The 21,599-nt window shown below is 41.9% G+C and overlaps 1 protein-coding gene across 13 annotated transcripts in view; it reads right to left on the bottom strand.

Annotated features, from left to right (window-relative positions):
• FRY (FRY microtubule binding protein) overlaps nucleotides 1-21,599 on the bottom strand; it is a 371,144-nt gene that overhangs the window by 90,824 nt on the left and 258,721 nt on the right. For all 13 annotated transcript variants that reach the window (XR_006286421.1, XM_043531626.1, XM_043531634.1 and 10 more), the window contains 6 exons: nucleotides 14,453-14,621; nucleotides 13,587-13,677; nucleotides 10,061-10,143; nucleotides 4,845-4,995; nucleotides 3,713-3,816; nucleotides 467-652 (listed from right to left, as the gene is read on the bottom strand). Coding sequence is in view for 12 of the 13 variants with exons in the window: in XM_043531626.1 (XP_043387561.1) it covers nucleotides 467-652; nucleotides 3,713-3,816; nucleotides 4,845-4,995; nucleotides 10,061-10,143; nucleotides 13,587-13,677; nucleotides 14,453-14,621 (784 nt within the window). In the remaining variant the exon portion in view is untranslated. The remainder of the gene's footprint in view (nucleotides 1-466; nucleotides 653-3,712; nucleotides 3,817-4,844; nucleotides 4,996-10,060; nucleotides 10,144-13,586; nucleotides 13,678-14,452; nucleotides 14,622-21,599) is intronic.

The raw sequence follows: 21,599 nt of genomic DNA, 5'->3' as shown, positions 1-21,599 counted from the left end.
TGCACTGTGCGCACTGTTTCAAACAGCACTATGGTAAAGCACACTGGGGAACCTTTAGTGCGCCTCAGCAGGATCTACACAGACCAATTAATACACAGCATGTTAATATGCTTTAGAAATCACAGGTACATAGGGCAAATTGCCAAACCGTATAGACAAGCCCTTAGAAAATTACAGGTATGTAAAATTGGCACATTCATTTCTAAAATTATATTATAATTTTTTCCTTATAGCAAGGGGCTTTTCCTACTTTCATAGTAAGTCATCATTTAGTAATCTGTGGTGCATTTCCAAAGTAGTTCACAGGGAGTTAAGATCAATGGTTGCTGTACAGATTTCCCACTTTGATCATTCAACCTATAGTACATCAAAAATATAACACTATATCAGGAAAGAAACCCCTATGTTCCAATATTTTAAACTTTTAAAATATAGTGTAGTGTCTCTTCCAAGTGTACTTGATTACCTGTATACAGGAATTCAGGTAGATAGGCTGGTTGGACTGTCAGAGTCTTGGTTTCATTCATCTCTCTGGTCTGAAGAAGCACAGAGGCAATGGCCTGAAAATGGCTGTTGCAAGACAATGCAATCAAAAGATGAAGCAGTAGCTTTTTACTGTGTTCAAAGACCTCAGGGCGGTAATGGTCAAGACCTGAAGAAAAGAGTTCCAGCAGTCACTGAGTATGAAGTGATTATAAACAAGTTTAAATTCCAGAAATAGCAAAGATTCCAAGGCACTTCATGGCAACAGTACAGAACAAACAGAAGATACAGTCCTTCAGGACACAGTTCCCACAGTTTTTTCTTTAAATATTTGTGTGAATTTAGTACTTGAGAAAGGCACCAGAACTAAGTCCTCTCTGTATCTACTGAGACAGTACATCATGAGCTGTAGCAGTGCCCAGACCTTGAGATGGGGGGACCACCTCCAGAGATGAGAGGGTAATCCAGTGTCCATGTACATTCAGGAATTAAACTCCCTAGTAAGACTGCCAGGTGGACAACTAGTCCTAACTGTAGTGGGTTTTGAGATGTTGTGAAGGGGTGCAGTAGCTTTTGGTCACTAGTAGCCTGAGCTGGATTTGAACTAAGGGTATTGAGATGAAAGGATCATGAGCTATAAACATAAATGATTCAAGTTTGTATAAAATGTATTGCTTCACTGTGACAAAGCATTTTTTTCATTTATCATCTTAGTTCTGGTTCAACACCTGAGATGGTGGCATGAGAGATCAAACTCAGAATAATAGAGCTGGCTGTTTCCTCAGCTCCTTCCTTGTCTGAATCTCTTCTTCCCTGGGAGCCTGCTTCTTTAGTCCCTCCACACTGCTCCTTCATGTTATGTGCCTCTGGTGCACACTTGCCACTCTGCTCTTTGACTGGCCTGCAAAACTGTAGCTGCTATTAGTATGCCAGTTAGTCAGCAGTTCTTTTGACTCCTGTGGACCATCCTTTTAGAACCTTGTGATCCTCTGGTTCATCCACCTACCAATATGCTAGGACCCTCCGCCAGCCTCTCCATCCTTGCTTCTATTCTCTACTCCACTACTTTTGTTTTCTTCCTTGCTCCTTCCCTTCCTCCCTTTCTTTCCAGCTGCCAAGAATTAATTTCTCCACCCACCCATCCACCCTTCAAAATATTCAGGAATGAGATATAGATGCAAGTTGCTGCTGTGAACTTGCTTGGTTTAGTAGTGCCTGAAAGCCACTGCCATTTGACAGCTCTTTGGTAGCTATGTGAAATGAATTGGTGGGCACAGTCCTACTCCACCACCACAATTTGCACCAATTGGTAACCTTCAGAGTTAAGGAGAGAGGCCAAGGACTGAATGAGCATGGAAATGGAGCTTTCCTCTCACCCCAGAGGTGGAACATCTAGATCAATCCTGGACTGTTTTACAGTGCCGCTGTGTGGTTAAAAACAGAGGATTTCCGTAACTGGTGCTGTCAATCCAACGTCTTATTCAAGGACTCAATTAACAGAAATTTTTTTAACCCCTTCATTATCAATATTACAGACCATCCTATCCTTTACCTATGTTTCTACTGTAGAGTCCCTTCACTTAAATTTTATTTTCCTATTTCTTCCAATATGTGAAAAGGCACATGCTCAGTTTAACTGCCAAAATATCTCTAGTTTCTTTCTCAATCATATCCCTCATACACTCCTTCCCATGTGCATTCTCACATTTCAGCATGACATGACTTCTTCATGTGCAAGTCACATTCACACCTCTGGCCAACACATTTAATACTACTTCCCTACACCCTCACAAGGGGGATCTATAGAAATGTAATGAAAGGAAACCATAATAAAATGGAAGCTTTAATGTTAATTTAAATGTGAGTCATTATGAAATACTGTAATGTTAAGATATTACCTGACAAAAAAGGTAAAGAAATTTTGATAAATGCATTTGTAATATCAGAAATCTATTTCTGCAAATATCTACTTGCATTGGTCAGTGATGACTAGTATACACTGGCTGTCTCTCAACCAAAATGAAAAGGCTAGAGTCTTTCATCTTGCTGCATATTGTTTTTATTCTCAAGTCCCTTCATTGACTCATTGACTCAAATTGAGTTTTATTACTAATACATTTCTAACTACAAAGGCCCATCTGTTTTTCAGAACAGCTACAACTATAATTCGTTAGCCGTTCAATCAGTTCACCAGTTGCTGGCTATTTGTTTTGTCCACACAAGACTGATGTTACAGAGTCTTTTTCCTTTCAGCCACTTTTCACTATATTTGGAGAGTCAGCTCCCAACTGAGTCTGAAAAGCTGAATCCATTTTTGTTTTTAAGCCTACATTTTGATGCTGCCTATAAAATATTTTAAGACTGTCTTTGTAAATTGCTTGGGAATAATACAAAAGATAGATATTTGATATAATATTCTATGAAAGTCAGAGAGAGAGAGAGAAGAGGAAAGTGGCATGAATGGTAATTTTACCATGACATCCATTTTATTAAAGAGGAATTGTATCCTTTTAAATCTGGATAGACCTCTAATGAAACTCTGATTTCTCTTTCTGGATTTTTTCTGCCTGTTGTTAGTGCTTGCGAAAGGTACCAGAGTGACCACAATGGAGCTAGAAGTACTTTTCTTGATCCATAGACTTCCCCCATTGTTCTACAAATGTGCTATAATCTCTAGCTCAGCCTCCATGGCCATTCAATCCTCGCTGTCTGTGCTGAGACTACCAATAAGGATGGAAATTAGTTGCAATTATGGTCGTGGGTTTTGGAATGTGGACATTGATCCACTGAGAATTGGACTGAGACCACTACTTATTATGAGTTCATTCCATATGTCTAGCTATTCTAATGACATACAGAAAGTATGTATCAACCACATGAATTGGATAATGCCTATACACTTCCTAATTACTCTAGTATGCTAAACATTTCTGCTTATGAGAACCCCGAAATTATCAATAAAGTAAAGTGGGGGAAAAAAGGCCACAAAAAATTCAGCGTATTGTGAGGTGTGATAAAGAATGCTGCAGCCACAACATTCCAGCATTCCAGCTGATCAATTTTAGTTTCAAGAACTGATGTAACAAAATACGAATGACGGCTGTAAACATAGCTATGGAGGGGAAGGCAAAGAAAAAATACATTTAAAATAATGCTAACTCCACAGCTTCAGTTTGACTAATGGTATTGGAGTATACCCATGTTTTAATTCCTGTTGTATTGGTCTTACCTAAGAAAAGAGCATGAAGTAATAAAGGGAGGTGAAGGGCCCAATCTTCTCTCACACTGTGATCCACTACCATCTCAGTCATGAAAATAACAGCAATATTGCACCTAATAAATGAAATCACAAAATCAGTTGAAAAACTTATTCTGGGAGCTGGACAACAGTAATATGATATGCAATCACATGAGAATTGGTAAGACATGGGTTAATGCACTAGCCTTTCAGCTCTGGGGAATGAAATTCAAACCCTGACCTGGATCCCAAGTGAAACTAGTTTGATGGTCTTATCCTAGTTTCCCCTCTTCTTTTCATTACTAATCCAACATACAGTTTGGTACAGTTTAGCATGATCGCCATTCAGCACTCAAAAGAAGCCCTGGACTAGAATGTAGCAGGTTTGATACAAGGGAACTGAGGCCCACTGGCAGAGGCAGGCAGCCTGCACACTGGCTGGCTCTGCTAGTCACTGCTAACGTTTAATAGGTCCTGAGTTTCTACACCCAAACCATTATTTAAAGAAGTGGCAATACTAAAAACAACATTAATAACGATAAAAGAAATGAAAATTATGAAGACAGTCACAGAAATGCTATTGACCAGCTTTTGCCATAAATTATCATAGTACATGGAACGTATAGCAAGAAAAATGAATTGATACAAAGCTATACTGGAGAAGTCAGAAAATCCTCAGCATTTTCCAAAATTAAGCTTCCTTTTGAATGTTATTAATGTCAAAAAGATATCACAATACTTAAAGTCACTGTACTTAGCTGTTAAGTATCATTATTGAAAATAATATTATTAATGTCAATGTAGATTATGTAAAAGAGGAGTTCTAGCATATGTATAGCAAAATTAGAATAGCACAAAAAAGTGCTACAAATAACAGTCTGTTAGGTTTGGGAATGACAATGTTCAGCTTCTGTGAATCAGATATGGTTGCTTTAATCCAATTCCTACCAGTATATATGATCACATGCAAAGTAAACAAGCTACAGTTTTAACAAGGCACTAGAATTGCAAGGCCTTTTGATTTAACACTGAAATGTTGGGAAGCAGTAAAATGTATTAGTGATTTTTCCTAAGTGCTTGACCAATTATCTAATTAGCGGAGACTTATTTCAGTACTGCTCACCTATGAAGGGGTCCGCGTGGCGTGACAGTTTCTGGGAGGTAGTCAACAAGTGGTGCCCAGCATCCTCCATTGTAAGGCATTGGCAAGGGTTGTGGCTGTTTGGTCTCCACAATATTCAACAGCCAGCTAGTATATGGAGAAACAGGATCATCTGCATGGTAAAATATTAAAACATGCTTTAGTCTGTAATAACTTAGAAACCAAATAGTTTTATTATCTAGTATCTAAAACAATGTGCATGCTAAATTCAGTTCAGAATATTTGGCAAGAGGACATGGGTTTGCAATAACAAGTGAAGGATGCTTAATTCCTCCTTCACTATGCTGAAAATGTAACACAGAGTCCAAGCAGGCAGCACTGAATTTTATAGGCTGCAGCTGAATTCCTTGTGTCATTTTTTAGTAGCTTAGGATCCAGATCACAAAACACCAAGCAATGGACTCTCTCCTAAAAAATGAGAGTAAAGTTCAGCCAACATAACTGCCATGGCAAGGCATCTGTTGTACAGGGCCCTCTACCAGTGACACATTCTTGTAACTATCAGCAGGTGCCCTGCTGAGTGATGCTATGAAGAAGCCAAAAATTAAATCTGCTGAATTAGGAGGAGGAAATAAGGAATGTGAAAAATATCTTCAGTGTGATACAATTTTTACAATAGGGATTAAATATTTATTAAGCTTCTCAAATATCTATTTAGTTTAGGTTTAGTGAGAAGCTGTTGTTACATTAAAAAACAAGATATTTATCTATAAATATACAGAAATATCACTTATTTGCCTTATAAGAACTTGTGATAATTTATTAATGTTTGCCAAGTGCTTTGCACATGAAAAGCACTATATAGCTATGATTTATTATTATTCAATAATCTATTTAATATACAGTACAATAACTATTCTATTAAATCTATATTAAAGTCAAGATTGTCCCTGGTTCTTGGGAGAGTGCGTGTGGGACCCCTGGGTGAATATTTATGTAAGAAGCACAAGAAGCCTTCCACCCCCTCACCTAAGATCCCTGCACAAAGGTCCAGAAAACCCACAGCCTCTGTGCCCAGAGGGGTACAGAGACTACTCCCTGCATGTGCCTTAAGCATACAACCTGGGGCAGGAAGGGGAGGAGAGCAGACCATGACAAAGAACCCCTCTACATAAGCTTGCACAGCTGGCTAGGCATGCTAAAGGGAGCAGGCTGCATCATCATAAAGGAATTGGCCTGCATGATGGAGAGCAGAAAGAAGGATTGGCCCATCTACTTAGAGATGTGGCTAAATGTCACACTCGAACTCTAAATGAGTACCTAGGCACCTCCGTTTAAAGCAGGGGTGGGCAAACTTTTTGGCCTGAGGGTTACATCTGGGTATGGAAATTGTATGGTGGGCCATGAATGCTCACAAAATTGGGGACTGGGATGTGGGAGGGGGTGAGGACCCCGGCTGGGGGTGTGGGCTCTGGGATGGGGCCAGAAATGAGGAGTTCAGGGTGTGGGAGGCGGCCCCAGGCTGGGGCAGAGGTTTGGGATGCGGGAGGGGGTGAGGGCTCCGGCTAGAGCTGCGGGCTCTGGGGTCGGGCCAGGGATGAGGGGTTTGGGATGCAGGAGGGAGCTGCGGGCTGGGGGTAGAGCACAGGGGTTCAGAGTATGGGAGGGGTCTCTAGACTGAGGCAGGGGGTTGGGGTGTGGGAGGGGGTACGGGATCTGGCCTGGGGGTGCAGGTTCCAGGGTGAGGTCAGAAATGAAGGGTTCAGGGTGCGGGAGGGGGCTCCGTGCTGGGGCAGGGGGTAGGGATGTGGGGGAGGGGGCTCTGGGCTGGGGCAGGGGGTTGGGGTTCACGGGGGTGAGGGATCTGGCTGGGGGTGTGGGCTCTGGGGTCGGGCTGGGGATGAGGGGTTTGGGGTGCAGGAGGGTGCTCCGGGCTGGGACCGAGGGGTTCGGAGGGGGATCAGGGTTGGGGCTGGGGCACAGGAGAGTGTTGGGGTGCAGACTCTGTGCAGCACTTACCTCAAGCAGCTCCCGGAAGCAGCGGCATGTCCTCCCTCCAGCTCCTACACAGAGATGCGGCCAGGCGGCTCTGCACGCTGCCCCGTCTGGAGGTGCTGCACCTGCAGCTCCAATTGGCTGCAGTTCCTAGCCAATGGGAGCTGCAGAGCCAGCACTTGGGGCGGGAGCAGCGTATGGAGCCCCCTGGTTGCCCTTATGTGTAGGAGCCAGAGGGGGACATGACACTGCTTCCGGGAGCCATGCGGCGCGGGGCAAGCCCTTGACCCCGCTCCCTGATGGGAGCTCAAGGGCCAGATTAAAATGTCTGATGGACCTGACACGGCCCGGAGTTTGCCCACCCCTGGTTTAAAGCATATACTTTACATCTTGATATTTGTCAAAAGGAAACCTTGTCCCAATAATTATGTAGTTTTGAAGCTTGCAGATAAAAATAGGGATCTTCAGTCACAGACATGACTTGAGGAGACAGACCTATGGAGACTCTCACTTTTCTTAATTAAGACTTTGATTTGCCTCTCCCCCATTTAAAACTAGCAAGATGTTTTGGGGATTTTATATGATGCTATAACTATCATCTTAGTTTACTGTAACTGTATCTCTGATCCATCCTTCTAATCATGGAAAGCAACATGAAGTTTTTGGTATCTGATGGTGTGTGATTAAATTCATGAGTTACTTAGGTAAAATTCAAGTTGACAGACGCTAAAACTGGAGGGAAAAGAGAATGAAGAATCTGAACTAAGGTTTTTTATTTTGTTAACAAGACAAACAGAGGGTTGGATGGAAGTGTGACTATATTCCATCTTGGGTTTGTGGAGTGGTGGTGTATTTCTCTCTTTCCTGAAGTCTCCCTAAACTGTTCCTTTTGAAGCAATTGTTACAGAAATGTTTAACTCAGTATGGATACCCCTTTTTAGTTTGAGGGTTTAGCCAACATCCACCCCCTTGAGGATTGTTTCCATTAGCGGGACAAATTGATGTTAGAATCAGGTATATCTTTGATGAAATCCTACTTATTTATGAAGACTGTATACAAAGTCCTGTTTTCCTCAGTAAAGTTGGACTCAGAAAATAGTTTGTAGTTTCTTGCTCACAATTCCAAGCCTCTTTCCAACCAGCACTCAGCCCACAAAGATCTCTTGACTTTCTCTCAGGACCATGCTGTAAGGAGTGGCATGTGGGTGGTCAGACCTAGTGGTCAGAGTCAGGAATCAGGAACTGTAGCTGAGGGTCAGTGCTGAAGACAGAGTTAGGAATCAAGCCAAGGGTCAAAGCGGAATCAGAGTTAGGGGATGAGTGAGGGGTCAAGCTGGATTCAAGAGTCAAGCCAATGGTCAAGTTGGAGTCAAAGTCAAAAGTCAAGAGTCAAGCCAGAGTTGGAGTCAAGAATAGGGCAGAGGATCAGGGATCTGGAGCAAGACAGGAAAGCAGAAACCAGGGGCAGAGGAGAATCTGGGATAAGGAGGGCAGGAATAGGCAGGTAGGAAGGGCTCAGGACTCAAGGTCCAAAGTGGCAGGCAACCAGCCAGGGATCCACCTAGTTACTCAGACAACTTCCTGTGTCTCATTCTGGTTTAAGTAGTGTGGCCAAGACAATCAGTTGGGCCACATGTCTCTCCCTATCAGGAACTTAATGGGCAGACTTACAGACCCAGGTTCAAAACCCGCAATCACATACACACACACCCAGTGCTTCTCTTGCTCACCCACCCACCTCTACAATCAAACCCATCTCCAGCCCCTATGTTTGTATTCAGTGTAGTCTTTGGGAGAGGTTTGTGATGGCCTGTAAATCAAAGACATACTGCTAGGAGCCACCCAACCTCCAGCAGAACAGTACTAGGAAGAGAGGGAGTTACATCAGTGACTGGGAGTCAGGACTCCTAGATTTGATTACTGGTTCTGCAACTCACTCATCATGTAATCCCAGGCAAGCTGCTATTCCTCTGAACCCACTTTGCCCAAAGCCCGTGTTGTAGAGAAAGCGTTTCAACATATTAACGTTGTTCTGTATTGGAACATAGTTCATTAAAATCACATGAACACTGCTGCATTAATTAACCTTTGCAGCAGAACTGTCAATTTGCTGAAGAATTCAGCACTAGCAAGACACAAGGGAAGGGAAATTGCAGCAAAATGTAGGTTGAGTATGTTGCAGAATATTTATTTTATTAATTAATTTTGTATAAATATTTACTGGTTTTCTATTTGTTCACAATCATGCAAAAGGAACTATTTGTATAGTTTAAAATAATCAAAATAGGTTATTACATTACATTTAATAAGTTTCCTATTTTTATTATGAAAAATATTGCCAAAAGAATTTCATTTGGACAAACAGAAGATATAAAACATTATTACATTTATTATTCATGTTGAACCAGACAGTACTGTATGGCCAGAGCCATATCATTGATTCACCTTGGTGGTTTTTTTATCAGTCAGGAATAAGGGACTGTATAAAGGACTGGTCTTTCTAAGATGCAGTTTAGGGTTTAAATGAAATCAGTGTATCAGCCTCTTCACAGACCATTGCAAAAATGAATTCATACTACCAGACTTCCCAAATGCCAAACATAATTTAGTAAATAACTGAAATACCAGGTGTTTCTTGATATTCTTTACTAGATAAATACCAAGGGCCAATTTATGGTCAGTTTAGAGTAGGTGTGCGGGGGTGACAGACACAGCGAGCCCTTTTTACTTTTCCCCCAACACAAGTGTGGAGCCAGAATTAAGCTGCAGGTAGTGGGGAATGGAAAGGATGGGATATGATTTGCTGACATAACATGTCTTGGTGGGTCCCTGGACCTGCTCCCCATCTCCAGGTACTAAGGGAGAGTGCTGGTTACTTCTGTTACACTGATGTGGTAAGTCCTGATGCTTGGTGTGTTCCCAATAGTGCCCCTAGAAGTGTTATAATTTTCGAAGCGAAAATGCCTCCACCCAAGTGCTGCTGCTTGCATGGTACCTCACTTTCCCCATTCCAATGAAGCTCTGCCTCTGCCTACTGAGTCCTGAGCTAGCAAAAGGAATTATCTATAAGATCAGTTTAAAGGTAATAAGGTGACACAGAAAGCCACTGGAATGATAGCTTCTTATGCTTTGACTAGACTATACAGACAGCTTTATCAGGTGTTCTCTTCAAGTCACAAGAAACATTTCCTTTCCCACCAATACACCCAAGAAATTGCATAAAATGGAATGTCAGCACTTACTTTTATCATCATCGTAAGATCCTCCAGAGCTATTACTGTACCTTGATTCTAGTCGACTGTGTGCTCTGATTACATTACTGAACCTTGAAATACAAGAAAAATCTTCATTAAATGCTTTATTTAGACAAAGCAAACCACTGTAGTAAATGCTCACTCCGACCAAATTTTCAAGGACCACCTTAAGCATGGCATTTCCTACTTTTAAGTACTTGACTTTGCAACCTAAATAAAATTCTGAAAAGATGGGAGTTGCCTTACCAAGTGGGGGGTCAGTGCTAATGAGCCAATTCAATTAAGTTGGAAGTGGCCTATTCTCAATAGTTGACAAGAAGGGGTGAATACCAAGGGAGGGAAAATTGGCTCATTAGCTCTGACCCCCCACTTGGTAAGGCAACTCCCATCTTTTCATGTGCTAGAATATATATTCTGCTCACTGTATTTTTCACTCCATGCAGCTGATGAAGTGGGTTTTAGCCCAAGAAAGCTTATGCCCAAATAAATTTGTTAGTCTCTAAGGTGCCACAAGGACTCCTCGTTGTTTTAGCATATTATTGTGACAGTCTTTAAAAAAACCCTGAAAAGTGTACTAAAAGATATATTTTGAGGGGAAAACACATATGAAGAAATGCACAATGTCAAATTCTATCCTCATCTGAACTCCGTAAGAATATAGCTAGACAGACTGCAAATAAGAGAAAGCGGTCACTTTGAAAACCATGTAACAGATGCGGACAATACAAACACATAACTGTCACAATATAACATCCAAACACACTGATATCAAAACAATACAGTATTATGATGTCAGAGAAAGAAATCACATCACAAGACAAGACACAATGCAACATCACCTTGAAAAGCTATGGTGCAGCATGATGACATTGTGCCAGATCAAAAAAATTTCTAGACAAGTAAATGGCATTTTACACATTACTCAGGGTTTCCTTTTATGTGATATTGTGTCTTCAACGCAAAAACCAGAATATTTTCTACTTAGTTTCATTATAGAATATTTTCTACTTAGTTATTCCAAAACAGGCCTGTGATTATGAGAGCAGGTGGCAAAACTTTTATTACTTACTGTAGAATTTTTTCATCATAAACATATTTAAAGAACAATGATTGTTGGAGACAAAGTTATGCACAACATCTGCTCTGGTCATCTTATTATTTAAAAAAAATGACTACAAGAGACAAAGAGACAAATGACAAAGAGAACACTAAGAACAATTCTACATCTGTGCATTTAAATATAGCAGTGGCTCTCAACCTTTCCTGACTACTGTATCCCTTTCAGGAGTCTGATTTGTCTTGCATACCCCCAAGTTCTACCTCACTTAAAAACTACTTGCTTAGAAAATCAGACATAAGAATACAAAAGTATCACAGCACACTACTACTGAAAAATTGGTTTGGCCACATCTACATTTTGTGAGAGACAGGACACTGTGAAATTGCTGGCAGGTTACAACTGGGGCACATAATGAAAAACGTTGTATCAGTTGTTCACTTCGCCATTTAAAAAAACCCCAATTTAATACAATACACCTATAAACATTTTTGTAGGGAAAAATAAGAAGGACACCCAAAGGCAAAGAGGTTTATTTTCTTTTTGCTCACACACAGCGTCTTTTTGCTCCCTACTCTGAGACCTCTATCAGTTTTTGGCACACTCTTTGTTATATGAAGTTTTTATACCATGCTCCACAGCATGACATCTGAATGCCTAACCAAGCTTACTCTATAGAGAAACTAAGAGATTGAGCTGAGAAAATGGCAACCTCTTATATTTATAAGACCTAACAAAGAGATAGTTCAAAGTGGTTATAAAGAGGGGAACTACAGGAGAAGATCTCTGAGCTGATTGTTCTTGCTCATTTGAGCCCTGATCCAGTGGAAAATGGGACTTTGAAATGATGCTAGTGGACATCAAGAACCATAAACTAATTCAACATCAATGGGGACCTTCACTGACGTTATTGCAGCTCATTCGTATTTCCCGTCTAAAGAGAAAAGGGATTTAGTAAGAAAAAGAAAATAGACTTTTCTGTGGTACTGGAAATAGTGTGCCCCTTTAACTTGTGACTCTACTGTTTTGTAATCTGCTTTAATGGGTGCTTTAATCATAGGGTTAGTAGGGACTACAAAGGGCATCTAGTCTTGCCCCCTGCCAAGATGCAAGATTTGTTGTGTGTAAACCATCCAAGACAGATGGCTATCCAGTCTCCTTTTGAAAACCTCCAGCGAAGGAGCTTCTACAACCTCCCTAAGCAGTCTGTTTCATTGTCCTACTGTTCTTACTGTTAGGAAGTTTTTTCTGAGATTTAATCTAAATCTACTATGCTGTAGTTTGAACCTATTGCCTCTTGTCCTGCCCTCTGTGGCAAGAGACAACAACTTTTCTCCATCTTTTTTATGGCAGCTAGCATATCCCCCCTCAAGCTCCTCTTTTCCAAACTAAACATACCCAGTTCCTTCAGCCTTTGCTTGTATGGCTTGCATTCCATCCCTGTGATCATCTTTGTTGCTCACCTCTGAGTCCTTTCCAGTTTCTCTACATCCTTTCTATACATTGATGACCAAAACTGGACACAGTATTCCAGCTGAGGCCTAACTAGCGCCGAGTAGAGTGGTACTATCACCTCCTGTGACTTGCGTTCTATGCCTCTGTTAATGCAACCTAAAATTGCATTTGCTTTTTTTACAACAGCTTCACAATGCTGTGTTCTACAACAACTCCCAGATCCTTCTCAGCAGTGCTGTTATCAAGCCAGTTATCCCCCATTCTGTATTTGTGCATTTGGCTTTTCTTCTCTAAGTGTAGCACCTTATATTTGTCTTTGCTGAATTTCATTTTGTTGTCTATAGCCCAGTTTTCCAATTTATCAAGATTATACACATACAATAAGAAATGAAAGATATAGAAGGCTGGAAATATATTAAGTGACTCAGGATTGCTGGGCAGAATATTTTTCAGATGTAGAAAATGGTCCTTCCAATATCTGCCACCTGATCCTAAAAAGGAAGAGTGATACTGAGCTTCTTTGCACAGTCAGGAACACTGATCTGCACACAGATTTTTATCCTCTCTCCATGGACTAAAAGAGTATGGGATCAAACCCAATATTTTTAAAAGATTTTAAAATTCTTTTTTTCAGTAGATTCCCCCACTTCTCTTTCTCTTGTCCAGTTGGTTCCTACAACATGAGCTAGGTAGCACAAATTGCTCAATTTAGATGTCACACATACCTAGGCTGTACCTACAATATTAGGCTTATGTTACTAATCAACTGTTTGAAACAGGAGATTCTGCAGCCTGCTTTTACTGCTTTCCTGAATGACTATTTAAAAACATTCCTCCTGGGATAAAAACAATGCTTCTGGTCAGAAAGATCATCAGCCAGTCTACATCAGTGTGGCTCCACTGAAGTCAATGGAGCTTGGTTGATTGACATGAGCTGATGTCAATCTGGCCCTTAAAATCTTTTTTTAAAATGCGCACATTTTGGAGAAACAGATTACAAACCTTTCATCCGTTTCCTTCACCATCCTGCTCTCCTCTATATCAGGAAAACTGTCTTGGCCAGCTACAACAGTATTACTGCTAGAGGTAGTTCCTGTATGTGAGATGACAACAAGCACACCCATTAAATTACACACGCATACAAATATACATAGTCTTTTCATGAGCTGCTTTTCTTTCATACTAAAATAACAATAAAAAACTTTAACTTTAGATTTATGTCAAAGGCCACAGTAAAATTGGTCATTATGCATATACTACACACACATTCATATCCATGCAACATGTACATGTGTTTTAGGGTCTTGTTTCACATCCTAAAAAAAGTGAGTTCCCAGAATCTTGCATGTCCTGTAAATTTGTGTTCCCTGTTCTTTACCAGTTTAAAAAGATGCTGTCAGGGTTTGGTGCAGTTCATCATTTATCTGAATTGGTTCTTCTATCATTAATATTACAGAACAGTGTGCGACCAGCAATCCCATGATCACAGCAGGCATTCCCCAGCACCAATTTATTGACAAGCTAGCACCTTAACTGTGTTGCAGTCCTAGTTTTGAAAGTCTACTGCAACTTTCAGAACAAGGTGGTCAAAGAGAACATGACACTATGACATACACCAGATCTCAAGCTCAGTCTCACCAAGATCCTGCTGAGTTCTAGAGAAGCACTATAGTAGGTTGCACGAGAGAGAACAACTAAATGAACCTGTCATTCAGTGCATGTGGTTTCCAGAGCATGCAGCCACGCTAGTAGGTGCTGTGACTTATAGGTGTCATTATTATTTATTTGTATTCCAGAACTGAACTAAGAGACTGAGACTAAAAAACAGGTATAAAGTCATAGCTGAAATAATAATATTTAGCTCATACCAGAAGCAACAGCTGAGGGCTTGTTGCTGGCAGTAAAGCGGTAAAAAGGTGGATTATCACAATGCTGGACAATAGGGTTTACTGGATCGGTCTGCTGCAGTTCAAAAAGAAGCTCTTCCATTGTTTGAATAGTGTTATTCCGACACAAATATATGGCAACCTTTTTGATCTAAAGGAGAAAAAAGACATTTATTAGTATCCACACAAAATAGATAAACAACTAGAATAGTTCACACAATAAAAACATATTACTTTGCAATAACTAAAAGGCTAAAATGCATATATTACTGTTGAAAAAGACACCAGAACAATGTAACTGAATTAACCCTGCTCATATTAATATGAATACAACTCCCTTTTGATTTCAACATACTTTCTCTTAAAAACAAATCTCTGATCTGGTTGCTCAAAATTATTTGGTTATTATCCCCCATAAGCCAACATTTTTAATATACAGAATGTAATTAAAAACTCTGTAACTAGCATTACTAGTGAATCATATTCAGGGGTTTATCTTTTGAATACATTAATACCTTCCAAGCTGAAGCTTGCCATACTTCATAGGGCCAAAGTTCCGAAAAGAAAAGCAGGGGTCCACGCATAATTTCATACGTACATTTATGCATGCAATTGTGTGTGAAAGTCAGGTAATTGTACACACAAATGGTAGGCAAGGATCCAGCTAGCCATTTACATGTGTCATGAGAGTCAAAGGTATTTTCAGAAGTCTTGAAAATACATATTTATATAGGTAAACAAGCAATCACAGTAAAGTCAATAATGCATACCATACTGAGCCTACTCCTATTGAAGTGAATGGCAAAATTCTCACATTTATTATTTTCTATTTATTTTACTCTCTTTTTTAACTTTAGAGAAAATGTACACATTTAAAGACTATGCTAAAGTAACTGGAAAAAATGTGCTTGTTGTATTTCACTGTGAGTGATATTGTAGGAGTTTCTAAAAAGCAAATGCTTTTCAATCATCATTTGTACTGCAATTAAAGATGGGCAACACCTTACCTAACAAACCTTGCACAGCACCCTCTAAAACCAGGGGAGCAGAGCAGTTCATGTGGATGCACTAAGAAAACAACACTTAAAAGACAAAGAAATAAAAAAATACCAGCCAGCCCTCTTAAAGCAATCTTTGCCTCTTTTAAAAATCCAGCCGGTAAAGCATTAGAGGCATTGCCTTGTGCCCATTGAGCCAGAACATATGGCTGAAGGCAGGAAGCAGCTGGTGAGGGCCAGAGGCACACTGATTCCAAAACAGAGAAAGGTAAAGACAAAGAGTTAATCTTGCAGCAGTGTGGCCTTTTGGATTCTGCAAGCCTGAATGCTGTGGATAATTTGTTGGTATTATTTTTAGTTGCTAATTATTTTGCTCTCTGCCATAGACGATGCATAGAAGGGGCATGTAGGGTCGAGTGCCCCCCCCCCCCCCCCCGAGATTTCTGCTTGGCCTACCGGGATGGGAGAGAGGGGGGAGAGGGGCTGTGTCCTTCTCCCACTGAGCCTCCCCCTGGGACGTGTCGCCTCTGCCCCTGGCAGCCAGGCCCAGGCAGGGAGCGGAAGGGGGGACTAGACACTTCTCATGCCAGCCACTCTGGGTTGCTGCTCTGTGCAGTATGGTGGCTGCCTGAGAGACAGCCTGGCTGTGGAGGTGGCGGCGGTGGCAGGTCACCTCCCGCTTGAGCCCAGCGACTGGGGACAGGGGCTGAGTGAACCGCAGTCCCCTCTTTCCCCTGGCACATTTCCAGCTCGCGTGGCTCCTGTCCCTGGCAGCCGGGCCTGGGTGGGGGGCAGCCCACTGCCACCACCTCCCCAGCCAGGCTCTCTCAGGCAGCTGCTGTGCTGCACAGAGCAGCGACCTGGAGTGGCCAGCTTCAGCTGCGTGAGAAGCGGCTCCGTACCGCTCCTTGCCAGGCTGCCAGGGAGAGCAGAGCTCAGTGTGCTGTGGGGGGCGGGGGAGAAGCGCAGCAGGAGAAGGACAGAGCACCCCAACCTCCTGCAGTTAACTCTGGTGTGGCAGGGAGAGCGCTGGGCACAAGGCAGGACACATGGCGGGGAGAGTCACTGGGCAGAGGAGACACATGGGGTGGTCACATGTCCTTTCCTTTAGATTGTGCCCCCCCAAGTATGGGGAGGCATGACTCATCTATGCTCTCTGCAGTAAACATATTGTGTTCTCCTTGTTTCTAACGAGGATAGGGGTGAGTGGTATACTATTGCCATTTCAGGTCTAATTTGCACATAACAAATCTGAGTAGCTACAGGTTTTAACAAGCAATTGTCCTCCCGGGGTTTACTTCTCTTCCTTAGCTGCCACCATCCTCACTGCCTCTCTCTTTAGGAGCAAACTCACTCACCCAAATCTAGCTTGCTGCTTTAAGAGCATTTAACTTTTTTTTTCTTAACATTAAAAATGTCCCAGCTCTCAGACCACATGTAGAAGAACAGGAGGAATGCTGATATCCCTGTTTCTAGGACCTGTACCACATATGCTAGTCCTTCCTAATGCTAGATTATGAAATTCCATTTTTAATATCAAAAGTCATATGTTGCTTTTTGCACAATGTAAATGTTTAATGGCATGTGGTGGCTTTTTAGCTGCCTGCTACTCTAAAACTGTCTTATTGTTTCTTTTACATTTCTGATGCAAAACTGACTTGGAGTATGTCCTATCATCTGTCTTTAACACACCCACCACCATCCTGAAAGTGGTTTCTTTCCCTTTGCTACAGTTGTTAGGATAAGATCTACATATCTATTTTACTTTGTTATTAATGTATATAAGTTATCTGTAAGATAAATGATTAAAGGAACATGTGTTTATGGCATGAAAAACCTTTTATAGTTATCACAGTAAACTATGATTTCTTATCTTGGTACACTGGGGCACTATCAAAGCATTGCACAGATTCATGTGATAAGCTGACATATTTTGATAGCCTAAATGAAGATGTAGATGAAAGTGCTACTGATTATCACAATCAAGATATGAATTATAATTAAGGCTACATTTTAGTCACAGGTATTTTTAGTAAAAGTCATGGACAGGTCATGGGCAGTAAATAAAAATTCACAGCCTCTGACCTGTCCATGACTTGTACTATATACCCTTGACTAAATCTTGTGTGCTCTGTGGCAGGGAGTGGCCCAGGGGCGCCAGGAGTGCTTGGGGGAGGGGGCACCTAGGGGCGCTGCGGGTGCTCGGGGGAGGGGCATCTAAGGACCCCTGCTGGTGCTTGGGAAGGCGGGAAACAGCATGTGGCCTGGAATCCTCGCGGTTGCTGGGAAGGGAGGGGGTTTGGCGGGGCTGGCAGGCTCCCTACTTGGCTCTGCATGACTCCCTGGAAGTGGTGACATGTCCCTCGGCTCCTAGGTGGAGGCGCAGCCAGGAGAGCTCCGCGTGTTGCCCCTGCCCCAAGCGCCGACTCTGCACCTGCAGGTGGAGGCAGCATGCGGAGATGCCTGGCCACGCCTCCACCTAGGAGCTGAGGGACATGTCGCCGCTTCCGAGGAGCCCTCCGAGGAAAGTGCCACCCAAGTCCTCACCCCCTCCCATGCCCCAACCACCTGCCCCAGCCCTGAGCCCCCTCACACACCCAAAATCCTGCTGCTGCTAGGAGGAGGGGGCATGGTGGCCTGAGACTGCCCCAGCAGCGGCCAGTACAACTGGCCCAGGGGCTGCCCGAGCTGCTCAGGCGGCCCCAGGGCCAGCCACACCAGCTGCTGCAGAAGTCCCAGAGGTCCCGGAATCTGTGACTTCCGTGATAGACTCACAGCCTTAATCATAATGGAAGTCAAACTCCTATCAGGTCAAAGTTGAGGAACAGACACAAAGATGCCTTTGCTCTTTTAACTTTATATTGCAAAGAGCAGCATTGGTGGAAGAACTATATTCCAGTTTTTTGTGAAGAAGCAATAAATAGTGTTTGAATATATTACATTAATTCCTTTTTCTAAATGTTCATGGCTACTGCTGAAGTTTTGTGTGTGGGGAGGGGGGCGGCGGGATTGTTTTGCATCTCCACATAAGAGTATATTCTCTAAATCTCCTATTTTTATCATCATTTTTAAAATTTATGACTCCATTTTTCTATCAGATTTCTCTTAAATAGGCCTTCCATGTTTCTCCCATTGTTATATATGAACAAACAATACCTACATTACATTGCATACAGGCATTGCTGTTTTAATACCATCTCTGAATGTATAGATTTATGTCTGTTACTCCTGGGGGAATCCTGCACAACTGCGTGATGCAGAATTTGCACAGAATTAATGTTCTGCACAGAATTTCATTTTTTCCCTGCAGATTTGGTGCTGCAGAGCTGCTGGCCGCCACGAGGGACTGCTGGAACCAGCAGAGCGAGGCTCCCCAGCTCACAAATAGAGGACATTACTGATTGGAAGGGGAGGGTGAGAGGGTGCTGGAGGGTTCCTGACAGCTGCGGTTCCCAGCATGTCCTGAAGGAAGGAGGCTGTGTGAAGGAAACTCCATACAAGCCCCATCTGAACAGCATCAGGCTGTTTCTTCCTCTTGATTCCTGGGCTCTGAAGGGGAGGGAATGTGGGTGTCTGAGCCGGGGGGCCCCGCACAGCCCCCTCCAGCTCCCCCAAGTAACCCTCGCAGTACACACACACTGCTCCAGCACCCTCCAACTGTATTCCCCCCTCCAGCTCCCTCCATGCCTTCCCCTTCTCTCGGCAGTGTCCTTTGTTTGGGAATCTCTATATGGTAACCCTACAGGGGGCAGGGCAAAAAAATGAGAATCGACCAAAAGACCACAGGCGCAGAGTTTTCCCCAAAGATATGCTCAGCTGGCATGTGTGACATACCCAGACTGAGGCGCCCAACAAAAGCATAACAGAGAAAAAGGAACTGGGTTGTCACAGAGGTTTTTTTAACTCTCTACTCCTGGGGGAATCTTTTTTGTTGTCTGTATTGTTACAGACATGCTTGCTGACAGGTATTTTGAAATAAATTACCAAAATAACTGAAACTGGAATGGTTATACTGTGTTATTTTGACAAACTAAATATGCAGAATTATAAAATATTGTGCGCACAATTTTTCATTTTTTTGGCACACAATTTTTAATTTTGCGGTGCAGAATTCCCCCAGGAGTAGTATATGTATATTTCTCTATGAGAGTATAATCTCTGTGAGAGTGTGTGTGGATATATGCCTCCCCTTGGCTACATGAGATACAAATAAAGCATACACAAAAACAGTGAATTATTTAATGGTAATAATTTGCCATCACTGACCTCTGTAAATAAGCTATTTGAGCTAAAGGAAAAAGTCAGTTCCAGAAAACAAAGCATGACAGAGTAATTAAAGCCCCCTTCTAGTAACCTTTCTCTTGAAGCTGTATGTAAAGCAACAGGTATCCAATGGACTTTGGATACAAATTCAGACGAAAGCATACCTTTTCTTGGGCTGACAAAACCTAAAACACACCTGTGCTTTTGACCATCTTTAGCAGCATTATGTAGACACAGACTGGAGAAGCAGAAAAAGCATTTCAGTAGCTCAGGTGGCAAAGGATGTGTTTTGAAATGGCTAGTACTGCCTTCCTAAAATCAATCCGAATCCTGTAACAGTCCTGCCTCTCTAGTCTACCCTCAGTTCCCAGCATTTTCTCTCATAGAATCATAGGGTTAGAAGGGGTTGCAGGGGTCATCTAGTCTAAGATGCAGTATGTGTCATGTCTAAATCACCCAAGACAGATGGCTACCCAGCCTCCTTTTGAAAACCTCCAGTGAAGGAGATTCCACAACTCCTGTCAACTCAACTGACCTTGATGCTCCTTTTGGGCCTGATTCAGCTAAGTCAATAAAAAAACTCTCACTGACGTCAATGTGCTTTGGATCAGGCCCTTTGTCTCCATCTCTCATAAGCTTTGCACCTTTTCCCATACCAACCCTTTAAACCTGGAAAATCCTTCCTGACCAGGAGCACCACATTATCCTCCTTCAATTTTTTCTCCTTTGGATTAGCTTTCTTGCACTAACAACCATTCCAGCTTTCGTTGCACAAAGACAGAGTTCACAATTTTAATATATTAAATTAAAAAATAAAAGGGAACCAAAAAGATGTGTATGTAATAATGAGGATATCTTGTGATCCTCCATTGTCTTCCCACAAACTCTCCCCCACCCTTTATTTCCCTTATTCTATTATGGGTGGTAAACTCCTCAGGGCAAGCCTGTCATTTTAAACTGTTTATAAAGAACTATGCACACCTGTGATGCCAATTAACTAACGTAATCATTGTAATTATGGATTCTCATTTTCTTAGTATGGGAACTAATAGGGACAGTCAAATAAAAAACTGTAATTCTGCTGAAAAAAGTAAAAAGCACTAAATTTTGATTCAGTTTCTCCCAACCACTGAAGAGCCAGACAGAAGTGGAGCTATATTACTTCACTCAGAAAAAAAACCTGTTTTATTCTAACGGCAGCAACAGCAGCAATATATTGTACAACTTGACTCACATACAAGAAGGAACAGTTATGTAACCAACGACAGCTATGCAGGGAACAAAAAGGAATAAGCTGACATGCTAAACTTTACAATTTCCACTAGTGTTTAAATTGACATTCTGCATTGCACCATAAATAACTGATATAAGGTTCTGACTCAGCAAAGCCCTAAAGCACATGCTTAAGTTCAGTGGACTAAGAGGGGTCTTAAACACTTTCTTAAGTGCTATGCAATGGGATTTTTGCAAGTGCTTAAAAGGAGTTAGGCACCCAACTCCCATTGACACACACCTTTCAAAATCATAGCCTTGCTAAAGAAGGATGGACTTCAGAACATGTTTAAAGATAAGCACATGCTTGGTGCTTTCCTGAATTGGAGCTAAATCCTTAAAATGCACAAACACTAATACTGGAGATAGCATGAATTTATTATCCTTTTCCTTGTATAACTTTTCATTGTTTTAAGCCCTTGCAAAATTTAGCGTACTGGTTGTCGTCTAAACTAGCTGCCTGCTGGGGAAAGTTCAAGGCATTTAATATTTTTAACTTAGTTAATTTTTCATGCAAGTTATTTAAACTTGTAAGAGTTCCTTTCTGTCGTGTTCATAACATTTTGTACGTACAAAATGAATATCTGTTGTGTAAG

Source organism: Chelonia mydas, chromosome 1 (assembly GCF_015237465.2).
Source record: "Chelonia mydas isolate rCheMyd1 chromosome 1, rCheMyd1.pri.v2, whole genome shotgun sequence".
Taxonomy (NCBI): Eukaryota; Metazoa; Chordata; order Testudines; family Cheloniidae; genus Chelonia; species Chelonia mydas.
The sequence above is the reverse complement of the archived record's forward strand: the minus strand, read 5'-3'. Positions and strand labels throughout refer to the sequence as shown.